The 20982-nt window shown below is 37.0% G+C and overlaps 1 protein-coding gene across 4 annotated transcripts in view; it reads left to right on the top strand.

Annotated features, from left to right (window-relative positions):
- The window catches only part of LOC106869088 (uncharacterized), a 45462-nt gene extending 26508 nt beyond the window's left edge, over positions 1-18954 (top strand). For 2 of the 4 annotated variants that reach the window (XM_089357709.1, XM_089357710.1), the window contains one exon: positions 18506-18954. In XM_089357709.1, coding sequence (XP_089213835.1) covers positions 18506-18654 — 149 coding nt within the window. In that variant the 3' untranslated portion in view covers positions 18655-18954. Of the gene's footprint in view, positions 1-4695; positions 14492-18505 lie in introns of those variants that run through there. The other 2 variants (XM_014914614.3, XM_052970756.2) reach the window with 2 other exon arrangements.
- The last annotated feature ends 2028 nt before the right edge of the window (positions 18955-20982 follow it).

Below are 20982 nucleotides of genomic sequence, written 5' to 3'. Positions count from 1 at the left end.
GAGCGAAAACACCTAAAGCTCCACGAGGCTCCGGCAGGGGATGGTGGTGAACCCTGCTGTACTCTTTCACCACAACTTTCTCTCACTCTTACTTCCTGTTTCTGTGCACCTGTATTTCAAAGGACCAGCCTTGTCACACTCTGTGTCACGCTGAATATCCCCGAGAACTACGTTAAGGGTACACGTGTCTGTGGAGTGCTCAGCCACTTGCACGTTAATTTCATGAGCAGGCTGTTCCGTTGATCAGATCGACTGGAACCCTCGACGGAGTGCCAACAACATGTCTCACCAGTGCTGTTATTTAGATGTTCCCAATGCATTGGATCATCAGGGGAACACTTTATTGAGCTTTGTCACAGAGATCTAATATATTGACTTAGAGAGAGGACAAGGTAATTAATAAGTATTTAGAAAAGGAAGAAAAGAGAGAGCTAGTGGGGGAGAGAAAAAAAAGGAAGAGGGAAAATACCGACCAACATAGTAGTAAACAGGGTATAAAGTAAAGGTGTATTAGTAAATAAATAAATAAAATACAAGTAAATAAATAAATCAATAAGCATGAGTACCTCATTATTGTCATCATCATCATTTAACGTCCACCTTCCATGCTGGCATAGGTTGGATGGTTTGACAGGAGCCAGCCAGGTAGAAGACTACGCCAGGTTACTGTGTCTGTTTTGGCATGGCATTTATGGTTGGATGCCCTTCCTAACACTAACCACTGCTTTTTATGTGACACTCGTACAGGTGATTTGGCATGATTTTTGCAGCTGGATGCCCCTCCAAATGCCAACCACTTTACAATATGGACTGGGTGCTTTTTGAGTGGCACCTGCACAGGCAGGATCACTAAGTAACTTGCAAGACAAAGATCCCTTGAGAGGGGAGGGGCATTGGAGGAGGTGATGTGTCAGATGATGAAAGGTTATAATGAGACAGAAACATAGACATACATGTACACACACACATATATAAATGAAATTTTTAAAATAAAATAATGAGATCAAATAAAATGAAAACCAATGGAAAAATAATTGAAAAAATAATGAGTGTGTGTGTGTATATATATATATATATATATATATATATATATACTGCACATATACACATTGTGTGTATGTGTAGTACTTAAATACAGACAAGGTTTTAAACAAGCTACAATGCCAAAGGGAGACTATTACTTATGATTACAACATATGGCACCTCTCTCGTAATTCAAATTCTATGGGAACATCAAATCTGAATAACTAGATGTGAGGGGGGCACCAGCTGTTACAATCATATATATTCATATACTCATATATGTGTGTCATCATAATCATTTAACATCTGTTTTCCATGCTGGCATGGGTTCGATGGTTTGACAGGAGCTGGTAAGCCAGTGAGCTGCACCAGACTTGAATTGTCTGTTTTAGCATGGTTTTTATGGCTTCATGCCCTTTTTACATGACACCAGCAAAGGTGCTTTTTACATGGCACGAGCATCAGCAGGGTTGCCAAGTAACTTGCAAGACAAGGACCTTTTAGGTTAGAGAGGTGTGGGCATGATTGTGTAGTAAAAAGTTTGTTTCCATCATGGTTCAAGGTTCATTCAAGGCAAGTGTCTTGTACTATAACTTTGAGCTGACCAAAGCCTGGGAGCAGATTTGGTTGACAGAAACTGAAAGAAACCCATTATGTGTATATATATATATGTATGTGCGAATGTGTGTGTGTGTGTATGTATGTATATATATATATATATATATATATATATATATATATATACATATATGGGGCTGTGTGGTAAGTAGCTTGCTTACTAACCACATGGTTCCGGGTTCAGTTCCACTGCATGGCAGCTTGGGCAAGTGTCTTCTACTATAGGCCTAGGCTGACTAAGGCCTTGTGAGTGGATTTGGTGGATGGAAACTGAAAGAAACCTATCGTATATATATATATGTATATGTTAGTGTATCTGTTTGTTCCCCCCACCATTGCTTGACAACCGATGTTGGTGTGTTTAAGTCCCCGTAACTTAGCAGTTCAGCAAAAGAACCAATAGAGTAAGTACTAGGCTTACGTGGAATAAGTGCTGAGGTCAATTTCTTCAACTAAAAGCAGTGCTCCAGCATGACTGCAATCACAAATAAAAAAATTAAAATATATATATATATATATATATATATATATATATATATATATATATATATATATGAGAGAGAGAGAGAGAGAGAGAGAGAATATGTATGTGTAGAAGCTACAAGGGCAGCAGGACTTTGCATCATTATAAGTCAAGGTTGCCTGAATATAGTCACTCAACCAACTAGACATACCAGTTGAAATTACTTCAGATCACACCTTGTTATCTTGATAAAGAATGGGCTGGAGAATGTTATTTTGGATTCCTTGTCTGTCAGGCAAATATGCAAAAGATGGGATGGGTTCAGACAGCCAATGTTAAAATAGTTATGTCATTAAATGTCTACTTGATTAAAGCTGATTTAGGGTTAAGCAGCTATCAAAAACAAAAATAAATGAGCACTCAGAGAGTTCAAACTTCTGCCAAGGCAACACCAACGTCCTCTCAACGATTAGCCAGAGATGATTTTTAAAATGAGAATATCTGAAATAAACTCGACTGCTCTCACAAACGAGAATGCTAAAAATGAAACCCGGCCGCTCTCAAAAATTAAGTAAAAAACACAGGAAAAAATCCAGAATCCTTGTCTGGTACCAGATCGATCCCAAGTTTTAATTAGTTTGTGCCAATCACGAGGCCAAACATCCCTGAAAGTTTCATCAAAATCCATCCAGTGGTTCTTGAGATATCTTGTCCAAGGACAAAACAAACAAAACTGAAAACAATACATCTGCCTTAGTGAAGGTTGAGGTAAAAAAAATACTAACTAATCATTAGACATTACAGTCACATATTTCAAAGTGAAAAATGCAACCGACCCAAACAATAACAGGATTCAAACCATATGCCTATTGTTTAACTTGGGTTCACAATTGCATTATGGGTTGCTTTATTATTTACTTGGGGCAGTGAGCTGGTAGAATCGTTAGCATGCCAGGCAAAATGCTTATTATCATTTGGTCCATCCTTACATTCTGAGTTCTAATTCCATCAAAGTCAACTTTGCCTTTCATCCTTTTGGGGTCAGTGAAATAAGTTCCAGTGAAGCACTGAGATCAATGTAATCAACTATCCTCCTTCCCTGAATTTCAGGCCTTGTGCCTATAGCAGAAAGGTTTATTACTCACATAAGTCCTTCATTCCTTCTGGAGCAGAGGCCATGGACAACTCATCTTCACTGTTGCTTTTGAACTGTCATTGATGCTTCTGTAATTTTGCTCTCTTTTTGTTTTAAGTAGGGATATTGACCCTACACAAACCCATTTTAACCTCTGGAAAGAGGTGGTTCATGTTAGTCTGGTCTCGATCCTTTGACTTGTCCACTTGCATAGCTTTCAGGGTCTCTAACCCTTGAGTATTCAAATTCTTTTGTCAAATGTAACATTTGTTTATTTATATTGTTTTGAATTAATCATGCGTTACCTTGTAACTGAGAGATTTCGATTGCATACTGGGGTTGATCTAATTGACTGCTACTTCCCCAAAAAATTTGGGCCTTGTGCCTGGAGTAGAAAAGGGTATTTATAGCACCTATATTTGAAAAGAGAATGGCAAGTACTTTGCAGTGTAAATAATAATAGAATCACTCATCGAGTAAAAGACTATATTTGTATCGTTCAGATTTGTTGAAAGGCCTGCTACTCTTTTTCTGTCTCAACTTTTTGCATATGATTAACTTCAAAAACCTTAGCAGTTAATTTATACATGACATATATTGAATGAGGAATCTTATAAAACAAAACATATTCCTCTGCACCCATTTCATTCAGCTTTATTTTTACTTATAATATTTTTTTTGTGTGTTTTATACTTTTCTTCCTTTATTTATTTTTTTCTTGACAATATTACATCAGTTCATTCTTAACCATTTCGCATTTAACCTGGCCATATCCAGTGCAAATATTGTAACAGCCACATACCAGATGTAGGATGTAGGGAATCTCACGAGCCTTGATTCAGGTTAGTTAGTAAATGAGGGGTATTAGTTGCCATTTCTAGCTACCACATAGCAGTATCCTTTTCAGTAGTAAGCAAATGTAATTTAGCAGTGAAAGTATATTCTATCTATATGTTGTCCAAACTGTTTTTGTGTAACTAAATGTTCAAATTAGATTTGGCCACTCACACCTACCTACAATATCATTCTAAAAAATAAACAATCACATCATTAAAGTCTTGAAGCTACAAGATAATGCACAATTTACTCAAAACAATGTGAATGAATAAGCATTATGTTTGACAGTAATTTAAATGCTAAAGGGTTAACAATTCTGGCAGACTTTAACATGGATATCTGGTTGCTGTTGTTTGTTGTTCATTATCAGAGAATCTTTCCTCTCCTTTAGACACTGTGTGTTCATAATATACACCAGTGAGTCACATGTGATTGGAACACATCTGTTAAAGGGAAGAGGTGTTCTCTGATGAAGAAAAGCAACAGATATTCGCATTTGAATCTGCCGGAATGTATCAAGAATGAATAGATACACTATGATCTTCTGCATGTACTTCATGAATTATATATTCTCTTTTTTGGTATTTTTATTTCCATGAATATTCTATTCTAATTTCAGGTGTTATCACAGAATATAACAACAATGACTACACCATCAGTTTTTATATAGTCTCCATCTTAAACATTGTGTCGATGTTACCCACAATTCTTTATTTCCTGTACAAGCGAAGAAGGACACAAGTTGATACTTAACCGCAATTTTAACATGCATATTTTATTTGTTAGTATATTTTGTTATTAGTTTTGTTTTGTTTTTGAAGAATGGTACAAAGTTTTTTTCATTGTTAACTGAAATTGTAAATCTATGCAAAGGAAGAAATTTTTAAATGTAAAAATAAAAGCAAAAAAGGAAAGGAAGGAAAATAGCAAAATCATTATTATTCAAGTATCTGAAAGGGAATTGATTCCTTCTGCTACAGTCTTTCAACTCATTAACTAGTCATGTACTGATACCTCTTTTCACATATTCTCTACTAACCCCACACAAACACACACACTCAAACATGTGTGTGTGTGTGTGTGTAAGGCGCGGGAGTGGCTGTGTGGTAAGTAGATTGCTTACCAACCACATGGTTCTGGGTTCAGTCCCACTGCGTGGCACCTTGGGCAAGTGTCTTCTACTATAGCCTCGGGCCGACCAAAGCCTTGTGAGTGGATTTGGTAGACGGAAACTGAAAGAAGCCCGTCGTATATATGTATATATGTGTGTGTGTGTATATGTTTGTGTGTCTGTGTTTGTCCCCCCAACATCGCTTGACAACCGATGCTGGTGTGTTTACGTCCCCGTAACTTAGCGGTTCGGCAAAAGAGACTGATAGAATAAGTACTAGGCTTCTAAGGAATAAGTCTTGGGATCGATTTGCTCGACTAAAGGCAGTGCTCCAGCATGGCCGCAGTCAAATGACTGAAACAAATAAAAGAGTAAAAGAGAGTAAAGAGTATATATATATATTTATATATATATATATATATATATATATAAGTTCAAAAAAAGACAAAAAACAACAACGTGAGAACGTGATACAGATTGTGTTACAAGATGCTCGGGAAAGGAAAGAGAGAGAGTATGACGTTTCGAGCGGAGCTCAGCACTAACATAGCCTTACCTGCCACCTTGGATCTTCTGGATACCAATACCTCTCATATCATCATCATTATTTAACGTCCGCGTATAAAATGTTTGAAAAGAATTCTTGATATAGTCCACTAATTTGAAGAAAGATTTTCTTAAATTTAAAAACAGAACAGCATAAATCTTTTGGAAAAAAATTTTTGTATTATGTTTAAATGTTTTCACTGTTTACAGTTTTTCAGCCACAATTGTTATGGAGTAAATCATATTGACAGAGTTGTTTTTAATATTAGTGCTATTTCTGGTTTAGTTTTAGATTTAGAATCCTTAAACAGTAGTCTTCTTTTTACTTTCATAGCTGATCATTTTCTTCCTTTATTTTGAAAAACAGAAATATTTTGAATTTATTTATTGCACACATGTTTAGATATTCACAAGGAATATTTTGATTTGTTGTTTATGTACTCTCACTCATTCATTATGATCCCATTTGGCCAATATAATTTTTATTGCATAGTAGGTACATGATGCAGTAAATTAAATATATTGTTTTGCACTTCATGTCTGCATTTACCTTAAATTCCTTCCTTTTCTTGAATTATTTGATTGTTCTCCGTTCAGTTATTTTAAATGTCCTACAACAAAGGTCTCTATAGTTTGTTACCTGCATTATTTGTTCTGATGTGAATCTCACCTTTCTTAAGAGTCTTTCGAAATTTGATGATTGTCTTCAATTGATAGTAATTAGTGATTCTTTAATCCATTAGTATTCAGATTACTCTGTGAAATGTAATGCTTTTTTATTCAAATTGTTTGAATTAATCATGCATTATCTTATAACTTTGAGGTTTCTATGATGTGATTGTTTATTTTTAGAATGCTAGTGTAGGTTAGGTGTGAGAGGTTAGCTATGGCCAATGTGAATGTAAAAACATGTAGAATGTTTGTGTTAGATTTGGCCAGCTTAAATGCTGAAGGGTTAAGATCAACACTAATTAAATTTTAAATAAAATGCCTAAGTACACAACTAATAAAATCATAAAATTCACTGAGTAAAATATCAATGTACAACTCTTAACATTGAACTGTTTTCAGTGACTAACGACAAAACAGCTGATACTCCCCAACTTGTCATGTTTGGTGTGCTAACAGTGCCTGACTTCAGTTTTGTTTCTGACTTCTAAAAGTATATTATTAGTTTTGAAAACAAATTAAGATCAAAGTTATATGATGATATTGTAAAAAAAAAATTAGTTTTAATTTAGGTTTAATGTCTAACTTCTTGTCATGAAAAACAAACATGCAACCATGCTGTCAAAGCTGTCACACACACTTTGCCATTAATTTTTGTCATTCTCCCCATTACCCTACAATACACCCAGTACTATATTATGATACAATGTGCTGTGAGGTGTGAGGACACTTGCCACCAAATTTCAAGCAGAGGTATAACAAAAGTTTTCCCTTATGATTTGTGATTAAATTAATGAGTGAGGTTAATACTTATAATGAATTTGCCATTTTCAGTGGGTGTGCAGCACACACCTAGCACACCTGGAACATATGCCTCTAACACACACACACACACACACACACACACACACATATATATATATGGCAGTGCTTCAACAAATAGGAAAGCATTTAACCAGCTAAGAGAGCAAAGATAATCTTAAACAAAAACCCCATAAATTTTGCAAATAACTACCCAAGGTTTCCTGGTCAAAATAATAATTTATTTCCCCATTTATCAAACTGAAAGCAAGACTTACCTGCTAAAAAAAACAACTTGCAAACAGTCTTTGCAAAAGAAAAGAAAAAAAAAAGAAAAAAAAAGGGGACTGTAATTACAGTTCACTTTAATACATAAATAAACCTGGATACAAAGAGGCAAGAGGGGAAGTATGAGATTGTCCTCCATTGCCAGCCATGAGGAATAGTCTTAAATTGATAATGGTGGCTAGGGTAACCACCAATCAGCAAACAGAAACATGAAGAAACCATATTCACATCAACATATATAAATGAATCACTTCACAGATTTGTAGAAGTTCAGACATTAACAACACAGTGGTATGGATGTCGAGCCATGAGATAAAACATTTATTTTCACTTGACTATATATTTTGTATATGTGTATGTATTTATGTATATATATACCTCCACAGTTTGAAGAGGTATATGCCCTTTGCCATTAGGGTCTGACAAGCCATCCATAAAGCTAAGTGCTTCATGGATGCAAAATCATTAGCCACTCTATGACCAGATATATACTTAACTGCATATATGTATATATATATATATATATATATATATATGAAGCAGAAAGTGAAACTTATTTGTGTATATTAATTATATGCATATATATTTATTTATTTATTCTTTTACTTGTTTCAATCAATGAACTTCAGCAATGCTGGGGCACTGCCACTATGTGTGTGTGTGTGATTATAAGTGTCAATGTGTCTATGTATATGGGTATATGCACACGCACACAATATATATTTATGTATATATTATAAATATATTACATATATTTTGTGATCACCATCATTATTTAACATGTTTCCTATACTGTACACGCAATTTAGAAAGCATGTGGTTTAGTGGTTAGAGTCTTCAGCTCTCAATCCTATGGTCATGAGTTCAGTTCCTGGTGGCATATTGTGTTCTTGAACCAGACACTTTATTTCATGCTGCTCCAGTCCACTTGGCTGGCAAAAATTAGTAGTACTTGTAATTCAAAGGGCCAGCTTTGTCACATTTTGTGTCATGCTGAATCTCCTTGAGAACTACATTAAGGGTATACAGAATACCAGTGTAGACACAGTATGTCTGAATATTTAAGAACTTCATTTCCTAATCATAAGATCTTGGTGTTGATTCTACTGCATATCATCATCAGCAAATGTCATTTTCTACAACCCTACAACCAAGATCTTCTGAGTGAAATTGGGAAGACAGAATCTGTATAGGAGGCCGTCAGGTGGGTTCTATTTGTAATTCAAAAGTCCAGCCCTTATCACACTTTGGGTCATCTTGGTTGTACCTGAGAATGACATGAAAGATTCACACGTCCGAATACACAAGGTCAGAAAATTTGACCTGCAATCATGTTATATGCTTAGTATTTTTATATAATATATCTATATTATCATCATCACCCATCATCATCATCAACATCTTTCAATTTCCTTCTTTGATCCTGACTTGGGTTGGGTGAGTCAGCAGGATCTATCTGGTAGAGGAATGTGTCATACTTTGAGATACTAACAGCTTTTTAACATTAGGTACACAGCTCAACAAGACCCTGAAATTATATGCTGATTGAATGTTTTCCTATACCTATGATCCAATATAAATTTCTTATCCACTAATCTAAGAAAGACCCCTCTCATGCAGGTTTTCACATTGAGTGAGACTGTGGGTAGAGTGGCAAACTAAATGACTGTGGAAGTACTTTCCCTTGTGGGCATTAGGGCAGGGTGTATAAGTGATGCAGTCCTTAAATCCATTTTCTGCCAGAGCCTTGTTATAAAAGAAGGTGGCTGTATCAGGGAAATCTTTATTTGTGGAAAAGTTCAAAATCTTCGCATTGACAGTCTTTAAATGTTATTGGAAGGTTGCAGGAGGCTGTGTTGATGAGCAAGTCTTTCATTTGGTTTGCAGTTGGGCCTGTATTAACCAGTGCTTCATTTGAATGTTACATCTAAGAAATTAACTCTGGTCTTAATGGTAACACTAAGCTGTAAGAAGTTATGAGTGCAGATCAGGTCTTTCCTGAGCTTATCCAAAGTGAACCTGTTCATGCCTCTCAAGATAGTTAAATCGATGTCACTATCATCGCTAAAATGTCATCACATCCTTTTTATCTCTGATTAATAGCATGGCATAGATTAACTTGAAATTTTGAGGGGTGCTTTTTGTTTTAAATTTGGTCTGTGTGGGTCTTACTATATCCTCAGACTCTAGAGATGCCATGTTGTTTGTTGTCTCAACTGCCATTTATTATTTTTTTTCCTAGTCTTCATCTCCAGAAGGGAGAAACAGATGACCTAATTATTCACATGGCCCAACATCAATATAATGTACACCTTCTTACACTTATACAGCTCAACTATTAACAGGATAAGTAATTCTAACAGACAAGGTGCAGAGGTCCATGGCAATAATTGCCACTTGTGAATATAAGAGTTATCTTTCTGCTTAATAGTCTCATCATGTATTTGCTCAACTTCATTTATCACCAGTAACCATTCCAGTCCGAAGTAAAGAGCAAACTGCACCAAAGCTTGAATTTGCCTAGGAGCCATGCTTTGTGAAACATCAAGAATCTGTTTCCACCATTTTGTACATTTTGATCCCCTTATCTCTGTTGTTAAATAATCCATATTACAGTTTCCCCAGGCATTTCACTGTCTCTCTTGTTATCATAAACCTGACTTCTGCATTTTCATACTTCACTTCTTTCTGCTTTCTTTTCATAAGAGTTACATTACACACTTACTTTACTTTTAAATACACTTTTGCTCAGTTTATCGACTCGTCCTAATCCAGTCTGCACAGGATTTCATCATTGAATACTTCTTCTTTGCCAACAATGCTACATCATCCATTCTTTAAGTAGCAGATCTTTATCTTGTGGCTGTGGTCCATTGTTCCTTGTAGGACGACTTCCATTCAAAGTATCAACCAACCAACTGACAATGTGCACTTAGCTGCAGTTCTTACTTCCAACTTGTCCCAAGTCATTATGTATTTTTTGTGGCAAAGAACATATAGAATTTACTATAATAATAATCCTTTATTGATCTTCTGATTTCAAGCAAAATCCAGAACAGCTCGACAGCATACTGAAACAGTTTGTGTAGAATGTGTAGAACTGACCCAAAATCATTTCTCAGGTTACTTTTCTCCTCCTTTGTTGTTTGTATGACATTCCATAGTTGCATATTGTATACAATCTGATATATTTGGGATTCCTATTGATACAGAAACCATTTTCTAACAGAAATGTAATCATTTGTATAGCAATAATGCTGAGGAATATTTATCCTTTAACTTTCATTTGAGAAATTGGTTTGAATTAGTTAAAAGTTGATGGGTTCTGCTCTTTAAGAAGGTGGATGACTTCTAGTCTTTCCCAGCAATCCATAATCTTCTCTTTTTAAACTAGTCAAAGAATGAAAAATAGTTTGTTGCTCAGAATGGAATATTTCTATATAGCACTCCATCCTGGTCTGGCACATGCTTCAGTCATATCTTTTTGATTAAAAAAAAAACTGAAGTTTTTTTTCATTCAAAGGTATCTAAAGTCAAATTTTCCTCCAGCTACTGTCACTTTCAGTATCTCTTGCATTGCTGGTGTAGTGGGTATCTTGAAGATTACCATTATACATAATACAGAAGTGGGTCTTCAGCTCATCCCTTCTACTGGTCAGGTGACCATTTCTGCTCTCCTGAAACAACCCATTTGCATACTTGCATTTGCATATTCAATGAACCCTATTACTTGAGCCTTCCTCTTTCTTGATTCACACCAACTGACAGTGGCATTTCTTAACATCATCATACAGCATTTTCAAAGGTACCTTTTCTTCTTCCCTTGCTTCAGTCCAACTACTCATCAAAGGTTTCTTCCTCCTGGACTCCTCTTCATATTACCTCTTGGCACTTTATTTCTACCATTTCCATTTTATGTGCCAAACATTTCCTCGCCTGTGTAACAGATTATATCAATGAGTACTTGAAGCTCTTCTTCCACCAAAAATCAATTCTTCCTAATTTTTGTTTTCTTCATTACAGCATTTTTGAACTCTTTGTAGATTAGCAATCCATCTGCTTTAAACCATCTTATCTTCACTTGCTGGCCCCAAACACTCTTTTGCAGGTGCATTGACTTTACCTCTGTGGCTTGCCTTCTTGCAACCATCAATGCTTATCATCTGATTCACATTACAATTTTGTGTGCATCAGTCTGAATTCCAGTCAGATTCCTGGCCAAACAGGACATCTCAATGTTTCTCTGTTGCAAAAATTTTGCCCAGTGAGGCATCTGTTATGGTCACAGGAACAAAACTAAATTCCTTTGTTACTGTCACATGAATATGTATCCCTTCTTTCCACCCCTTTCATTAATACTCTTCCTTAGGCGGTGGTAAGGTAATCTTCCTCCAGTCAGGATCCTATACTCATTATCAAATACTAAGAGCAAGTACAGGTATTTGAATATGGCTTGTGCGGGTGGCACATAAAAGACACCATTTCGAGCGTGGCCGTTTTTGTGCGGGTGACACGTAAAAGCACCCACTACACTCTCTGAGTGGTTGGCGTTAGGAAGGGCATCCAGCTGTAGAAACTCTGCCAAATCAGACTGGAGCCTGGTGTTGCCATCCGGTTTCACCAGTCCTCAGTCAAATCGTCCAACCCATGCTAGCATGGAAAGCGGACGTTAAACGATAATGATGATGATGATGATATGTGTGTGTTAAGGTTATGGATATGAGAGAATGATTTAACTACAGGTTATAGGTTTTTTTCCTTCTGTTTGACTGCGTTTGTGAACAGTGAGTCTATCTTTTTGAGAAGACTTTTTACAGATATCACAGTGATAATACAACTAGTCTCTCTCTTTCGACATCTCTCCAAGTTGTTAAAAAAAAAATCAATCACATAATTGGTTTTGCTATAACTTTTCTTCTCTCACAACAATACATGGATGCTTTTTCTTTCTTTTGTTTTTATAGTTTATTCCTTACAAATACTTCTACTACTGTACTTCCATTAACGGTGGTCTTTGTCAATATCTGAAAAATGATACAATCTTGTATGCATTTCAGATCATGAAAAAAGAAGTAAATTTTGCTACTAATCTCTGTTGAGAAGAAATATTTCACTGTAATATCCTATAAAGTGATTTATATAAACAGCATTTCCAAACTGAAGAAGACAAATTTTGCTCTTAATCTTGGTTTGAAGAAATATTTCACAGTAATTCACGATAGAGATATGAAAACAGAATTTCCAGACAGTGAAGAAGAGAAATTTTGCTTTTAATCTCAGTTGAGTAGAAATATTTCACAATAATTCACCATAAAGTTATATAAACAAGATTTCTAAAATGGAAAGGCTAAATTTTTACCCTTAACCTAGATCCTGAAAATTATTTCACTGTATTTCACTTTACATTTATATTATTAACAGAATTTCCAATCTGAAGGAAATAAATTTTTTGCTCATAATCTTGGTTCTGAAGAAATATTTCACAGTAATTCACGATAGTTATAGAAACAAGATTCCCAAATAATAAAGAAGAGAAATTTGACTTTTAATCTCAGCTGAGAAGAAATTCTTCGTCATAATCATGATGAATTTCTATATCGAGGATTTCTATTCTGAAGAAGAGAAATGTTGCTATTAATCTCAGTTGAGAAGAAATTGTTCTCTGTAATATACTATAGATTTGTATAAAAGGGAATTTCCAGACAGTGAGGAAGATAAATTTTGGGTTTAGTCTGATTTGAGAAACAAAATTTCATGGATTTATATAAACAAGATGTTCAGACTGTAAAAGTGAAATTTTGCTTTTAATCTCAGCTGAGAAGAAAACTTTTACCATAACGTTATCACTTATCACCCCTTCCTCTTCCTTCCCCTTAAACTGATATTCACCACTGACCATGCATCTCTAGCCAACTGTCAACTTCATTTCACACTTGAGAACATATCTATCCCACCTACCTTTTCTGATCCTCTGTCCATATTCTCTCTTTTACATTTTCAGGGTACACTCTGACACCTCATCTCCACCTTCTTGCATTTTGAGGGTACACCCTGACACCTCATTTCCACCTTCTTGCATTTTGAGGGTACACCCTGACACCTCATCTCCACCTTCTTGCATTTTGAGGGTACACCCTGACACCTCATCACCTCCTTCTTGCATTTTGAGGGTACACCCTGACACCTCATCTCCACCTTCTTGCATTTTGAGGGTACACCCTGACACCTCATCTCCACCTTCTTGCATTTTGAGGGTACACCCTGACACCTCATCTCCACCTTCTTGCATTTTGAGGGTACACCCTGACACCTCATCTCCACCTTCTTGCATTTTGAGGGGATACCCTGACACCTCATCACCACCATCTCTTTCCAGCTGGGGTAGCAGTGTATCTCCTCTATAGCAAGACACCAGGCTCATTACCTTGTATGAATCAACCTCCTTTAATACTACACCCCACTCAGTTGAGGGGACTTGTCTTGCAAGTTATTTGGTGACCTCACTAGTGCTGGTGTCACAAAAAAAACACACCTAGTACACTCTGTAAAGGGGTCAGATCTAATCTATCTCCCCCAAAATTTCAGGTCGTGTGCCTATAGTAGAAAGGACTTATTAATATTATTTAGGCAGTGAGCTGGCAGAATTGTTAGTATGCCGGATGAAATACTTAACGGTATTTCGCCCATCACTACATTCTGAGTTCAAATTCTGCTGAGGTCAACTTTGCCTTTCATCCTTTCAGGGTTGATAAATTAAGTACCAGTGAAGCACAAGGGTCGATGTAATCGATTAGGCCCCTCCCCACAAATTTCCAGCCTTGTGTCTATAATAGAAAGGATTATTATTATTATTATTATTGCTGCTACTAATATATTAATTATCCTTGGAAATTTTCAGTCAAAAATCCTTGTTGTTTTAATTTTTATTTGAAGTATTTTTTCTCTCTTTTTATTGAATCCATATTGTTTATTTTTGGATTAATAAAAACTTCACACTTTCTCTCTTGTTCTTGCTCTTTTTCTATTGATTAATTAAAAAAAATAATAAATAAATGCATTTTTACTTTCTCGGTTAGGAGGTAATCCAGGGGGTTCTAATGAATTTAGGAATTCAGCAGGATAATGGACAACCTTTTCAGGATTTTGAATTGTGTCCACTGACTTATAAGTGTGAACGTGTTTAGAAAGACACTGCAGAAAGTGTTCATTGATTCTATTTACAGTGCTATTCTTGGGAGCAAGTATTGCTCTTTCACATAACCAATCATGGTTTTTGTAGTTTTCCTGCAGATTAGGAAACGATGCCGTTGTCAGGTCACCAGCAGTGTTGACAATGTTGCAAACCCGATCAACTTCCATTCCTCCATTTGAATCCAAAGGTACCTTGCCATCTCCAGTTTTCAGAATGCCCAAAGAAAATGAAGCAGACATATAGTCTCCATACAGTTGAGCCCGCATGTTGATATGAAGTTTCAGAATTTTGACATGTCACCTCAATGGTGAAGATTTCAGGCATGCTCACACTGCATCTACCCTAGTTCCTTTAGGAATAACAGGAAGAGTCTGCCTGAAATCACCGGATAATAAGACTGTTACAACTTCCATTGAATCCTCACAGTCTCTTATATCTTGTAAGGTCTTATTAAGTGCTTCAATAGCTCCCCTGTGTGCCATAGTACATTCATCCCACACATTTAGATGGCACTTTTTAAGCACTTCTGCCTTTGCATAGTTTTTGTTGATGTTGCACGTAGATGTTTCAGATGTTGTCAAATTCAGAGGAAGCTTGAAGATAGAGTGTGCTTTCCTGTCACCGGTAGGAGTGTTGTCGCAATCCTTGATAAGGCCACAACTAACGCGATTCCCTTGTGCTGCCTTACTTTAGTAAGAAGTTTCGTCACGAATGTTTTCCCTATCCCTCAGGTGCATCCATGAAGAAGATACCACCTTGTCGGTGGTGAATGCTGTCAACGATGGTGTTATAAGCGTGTTGCCGGTCTGGAAGCAATTTTGGTTCAGTTTCAACGACGTATCTTGTAAGAGCATCAGAGTCATAGGATGACAGACGACGCTGAGAAAAAAAATAGTTCAAATTATTATTTTGACCACAAGTAATGTTCCTACCAAATTCTAAGGAAATCGGTTGCAGCGAACAGAAGTTATTAAAGGTTTGATTTGCAAGTTCAACAAAAAAAAAAAAAAAAAAATTTTCACTGCTTTTCGCAGTTTCCGTACAACATGGCTACCGTCGAAAAAAAATCAAGCCAATTTGCATAATTTTCGTAGCATGACAAATTTGAGTAAAATCAGTTGCAGTGTTCAGAAGTTATTAAGAGTTCAATTTTCGAGTTTTAAGGAAAAATTGAGTTTTTCAGTTTTTCGAGTTTAACCACCCTACATAAACTTCGCAGCATGACAAATTTTTTTCAAAAAGTTTGAAGAAAATCGGTTACTCCTGTAAAAAAATTTTCCATGTGCAACTTTTGCCTTCTTTTTTGCAAAAAAAATGTCGAATTTATCGATTTTTGTCCAAACGCACGCAAAATTTTCAAAATTTTTTATGCTTAGAACCATTCCTGGTAAATTTGCAATCTAATGGGGAAAATTTCATAAAAATCGGGTGGATCTCGAGTTTTAACGACATGACAAACACACAGACAGATACACATATCCCTGTGTTTTATATATATAGATTGTTGACATCTGTTTTCTACTTTGTTGAATTTTGGCCTCCACACTTATAGTCACAGCATATGTGTGTATAAATGCCTGTATTTGTTTGTAAATGTGCTTAAGTGTACACATATATACGTGTATAATACTGATAACACTTATTTGAAGCTAAGGAAGATTAGCCACCTGTCTCTTGACATATACCAGGCAAATACGACTAACAAATTACTGATCTGGCTCTGTGATTAAAAAGCTTGCTTCCCAACCACTGTGCTGCACTTTGAGTAAGTGTCTTTAACTTGTGTGTGTGTGTAGATATCATATGATGGTTGTAAATGAACATCATCATCATGATGCGAGTGAGGTTGTTCGTTTTCAGTCTTTCTTGAAAAATATGTCTAGCTAAGGTGGGCGGGGGAATGTTACCTTGCTTGCAAACAAGCAAGGGTTCTCAACAGAAAGGGGATCCAGTTGTAGTAAATCTGTTTCAAGAAATTCCATCTGAGTCATGGAAATGTGGGTGGTGAGGATGATGACTCACCATGTTAATAATCGTTTGTAGTAATTTATTGGGGAGTGAGGAAATAATAGGAAATCATTTAGAGGCAGAAATATCTTGCCATGAATGAGACACTTCTGTTCATCGCCAGTCGATCGCACGAAGTTTCTTCTTCCTTTCAGGTACAGAATATATCTGACATACATATATGACATATATATATATATATATATATATATCACCCTAACGCTCCATTCTCCGAGCTTTCCGGCGCCTCCAGTCCGACCCCTCCACCTCCCACATCTTTCCTAATCAACCCCTCCCCTCCTTCAAACGAGCCCATAACCTACGAGACCTCTTGGTCCACAGCTTCTTCCCTAACCCAAACTCCCAACCTGGCTCGTTCCCTTGCTCCCGCCCACGCTACCGCACTTGCCCTTACCTCTCCAACACCACCCTCCTCACCAGCACCCATCACCGACCCAATCGCATCACCGACTCCTTCACCTGCACTTCCACTAACATTATCTATTGTATCTCCTGCTCTCTGCCATTCTCTGTACATCTGTCAAACGGGGCGCCGCCTGGCCGACCGATTCGCGGAACACCTCCGAGACATCAACGTTGGCAATGACACCCCGGTGTCACGCCACTTCCGTTCTGCGGCTCACTCCTTGCAGCAACACCTGTCCGTGTTTGGATTGTCCATGCACAGGGGCCATCCGGACTCCCGTTTGCGCCGTGAACAGTGATTAATCTTCTCTCTTCGCTCCTTTGCACCACATGGGATCAACTCCCCTCCCCCTGCCTCTCTCCCCCACACTCCCTCCTACCACCCATCTCTCCCCCCTCCTGCTCCGACTCTTCTCTGTATGTCTCTTCACCTCTCTTCACTCCTACTTCTCTTCACTCCTACCTCTCTTCATTCCTACTTCTCTTCACTCCTACTTCTCTTCACTCCTACTTCTCTTCCTACTTCTCTTCACTCCTACTTCTCTTCCTACTTCTCTTCACTCTCACTTCTCTTCACCCCTACTCTTTCTCTCCTCTCTCTTACTCTCTCTTACTCTCCCCTCTCTCAATCTTACTCTCTACACTCTTACTCTCTTTCCCTCTCTCTCACTCTTTTTCTCTTCCTCTCTTTCTCCCCCCTCCCATACCCACCTTCCCCCTCTCTTACATCCACCTTCACCTTCCCTTCATCGTCAACCCCCCCTCATAAGCTCATCCCACCACACCCCAACACACTCCTACTCTACCTTCCCACTCCACCCCATCCAATTCCTTACACCCACCACCCACCCCTACCCACATACTCCTACCTCTACCCCCACCCTCAGCCTAACCCACACTCCACCCATGCCTTCCCCACCTCCCAACACCCTCACATCACATCACACCAACACCCTCACATCACACCACGCACACACTACAACTGACCAACTCCTTTCTCCCCTCCCCATTTTCACACATACATACGTCAAGATCTCCAGCATTCTATCTCTCACACACACAACCTCTCGTTCTTCCATCACCGTTCTTTCTCCCCCTTTTCTTAGCTCTCCTGTGTAAAATTTCTAACTTCCGGTCAGCCATTACTATGATTGACCGTTGACTGAACACTATTCAAATTTTTTTCTCCGTGTTTTTCTCCTTGTCTCCGTATTCTTTCTGTTGAAGAGTGTAGCTCGAAACGTTAAAGACTTTCCGTATTCCCGAGCGTCATACTAATACATCCTTTTGTTGTTTACACCACCTGTCCTCGTCTGTTGTTGTTTTTTCGTACATTCTCCTATGTATATATATATATATATATATATATATATATATATATATATTCAGCAATCACCCAAAGATGCGATTCGTTGGAATTTTACCCATGTCATCAACAAAATCTGACCAATCACGACTTTACATGGAAAGAATATTACCCACATGATCACCAAAATCTGGCTAATCACGACCTCATACGAAACAGGCTCCTGCAATAATTTCAACTTTTGGTGTGCATCAATAAGTATAAAATGGCACACACACACAACCACCAGATAGAGAGCTTTGCGATATAGCAGAGGGAGCACGAAGAAACGCAGCAGACAGACGGCAAACAAACACAAGCAGTGGCTGAATCAAGCTGACATCATCATTATGAACTATCAGACACAGCAACACAACAACGAGCTGTTAACTTTTTGAACACTATGACAATTACCAACGTTTGTCATTTGTAGTAGCAATAGTATTTGTATTTTGCTTCAAAAATAATAAAAGTTTGTTGTCAACATTGTCAATAGATTTCATCGTCTTCTATGTACAGCTGTTGACCTCCAACGCTAGAAATAACAGGTCATCTCTAGTACAGCACTAGTACAAGTGGTGACTGGTAATACTGTCTCCTGCTCCATGCACACGTACACACACATACATACATACATATATATATACATATATATATATATATATATATATATATATATATATATATATATATATATATGCACATTCCGGCTGTGATTATCCAGTGAATAATTCTTTAATACACACACACCACATGCTGCTTTCAGTTACTATCTACTTTTGTCATTGATTGACCTGCCGCTAAAGCAGAAGACCTGAAGCCATGTAGTTGAGAAACAAATTTCTTAGCCTGTCATACATACCTACCTACCTACCTACCTACAAACATACATACATACATACATACATACGTGTGTCTGTGCATGGGGTATACATACACGCACAAATACATATATGTGTGTGTGTAAAAATATTTAAGGTGAAAAAGCGCAGAAATCTTGTTTGTGCAGATAAAGGTTATTTAATCCTTTACAATATGTATAGAGTCGACCGGTTTTGCTTCGCTAATCATGACTCAATGTTATGAAATCATGAGTTTTTGATGTAATCCTGCATAGAGGCAGGTATGATGCAGTTTTGCGGTTGTACAGGAGAGTACAGCTCAAGGGGGATAATCAGTGAATAAAATGTCTTAGCAAAAGGGATAATCAGTAGATTTGATATTTCTTAGCTAAGGAGAAGTAAATCTTTTTTCCTTTTTTCTGGTTGGTCTTTTTATTTGTGAAGTCCATTATATATTTATGCTAAGTTCTGCTTGTAGTTTTCAATAAATGTAACCTCTTTATTTAGTCGTTGTTGAGCTGAGGTCCTTTCCGTGCATTGGTATAGTAGGAATATTGTGAATTGTGAGTGGTATTTGACGGTATTGGGGGTGGTAGATTTGTTGTGTGTGTAGTGTAGATATGCGTTTTAGGGACATTCATGTTGAACTTATATAATTCCTAGTGCAGCCGGAACACATTATGACGTAGATGAGATTTTCAGATGCACAATGAATATATATACTAATGTATATATAGGTAACTATGCACACACACACACATATATATATATATATACATCATACATCATCGTGCGTATGTTGTGAAGTCGCAACTCCATTGCTACACGTTAGAAAGAATCAGAATAAGAATAAGAGGTCGTTGTTGGAAGAAAAAGAAACGGTAGAATGGAGCAAAAAGAAAGAAAGAAAGAGAGAGAGAGAGAGAGAGAAAATAAAGATAGAAAAAGAGAAAGGATTTAACTGCCCGCCGTAAAGTATCTTACTATAAGGAAGAAAGAGGATGGAAAGAAAAAGAACAAACAGTAAAGAAAAGATACAGCTAAACTTTCCGCATAAAAGGCCAAGCCTGCGAACGTACACATGAAATATACATACATACTCACTTAAACAAACGTATATACACCATAAAGTATATACGCACAGGAGTATATTTAAAACAGTGTGGTGTACTGAATATTAAAAGAGTGTAACTTCAAATTGTGGATTGAAAGAGTCATTGATATACTCAAATTCATAGTGTAATAATATATGATATAAATTTTGGCATCGGCGAAACTTAAATGAGAAAACTTAATGAAAATAAAATAAGAATAAAATAATAATAAAGACTGTAAACAGTCGAAAGTTTTCCTGAAGGTCAAAAAATGTAAAATATAAGTGCGATATTATACAAAATGATGCCTGCTTTTAGGTGGTAAAGCCAAAATCAAATGCGAAAGTCAAATATTATTATTATCCCTATGGTATTTTATCAGACGACATTTTATACCTCGTAGCATGTCTGCGGGAATTCAAAGGCTCCCGTCTCTGGTTGAAGGCAAGTTTATCCTGGAACAAGATGAAGGGTCATTTTTCACAGGAATTTTCAATGGCCGAATAACTGAAGAGATGTTGGCGTGGGTTCACACCCCGGCATCCGAAACTCGGTGTTTTATCATGGCTACCGAATAATATTTTA

Source organism: Octopus bimaculoides, chromosome 9 (genome assembly GCF_046866305.1).
Source record: "Octopus bimaculoides isolate indiv1 chromosome 9, ASM4686630v1, whole genome shotgun sequence".
Lineage (NCBI taxonomy): Eukaryota > Metazoa > Mollusca > Cephalopoda > Octopoda > Octopodidae > Octopus > Octopus bimaculoides.
Note: the sequence above shows the minus strand (reverse complement) of the source record. Positions and strands in the feature narration are given on the sequence as shown.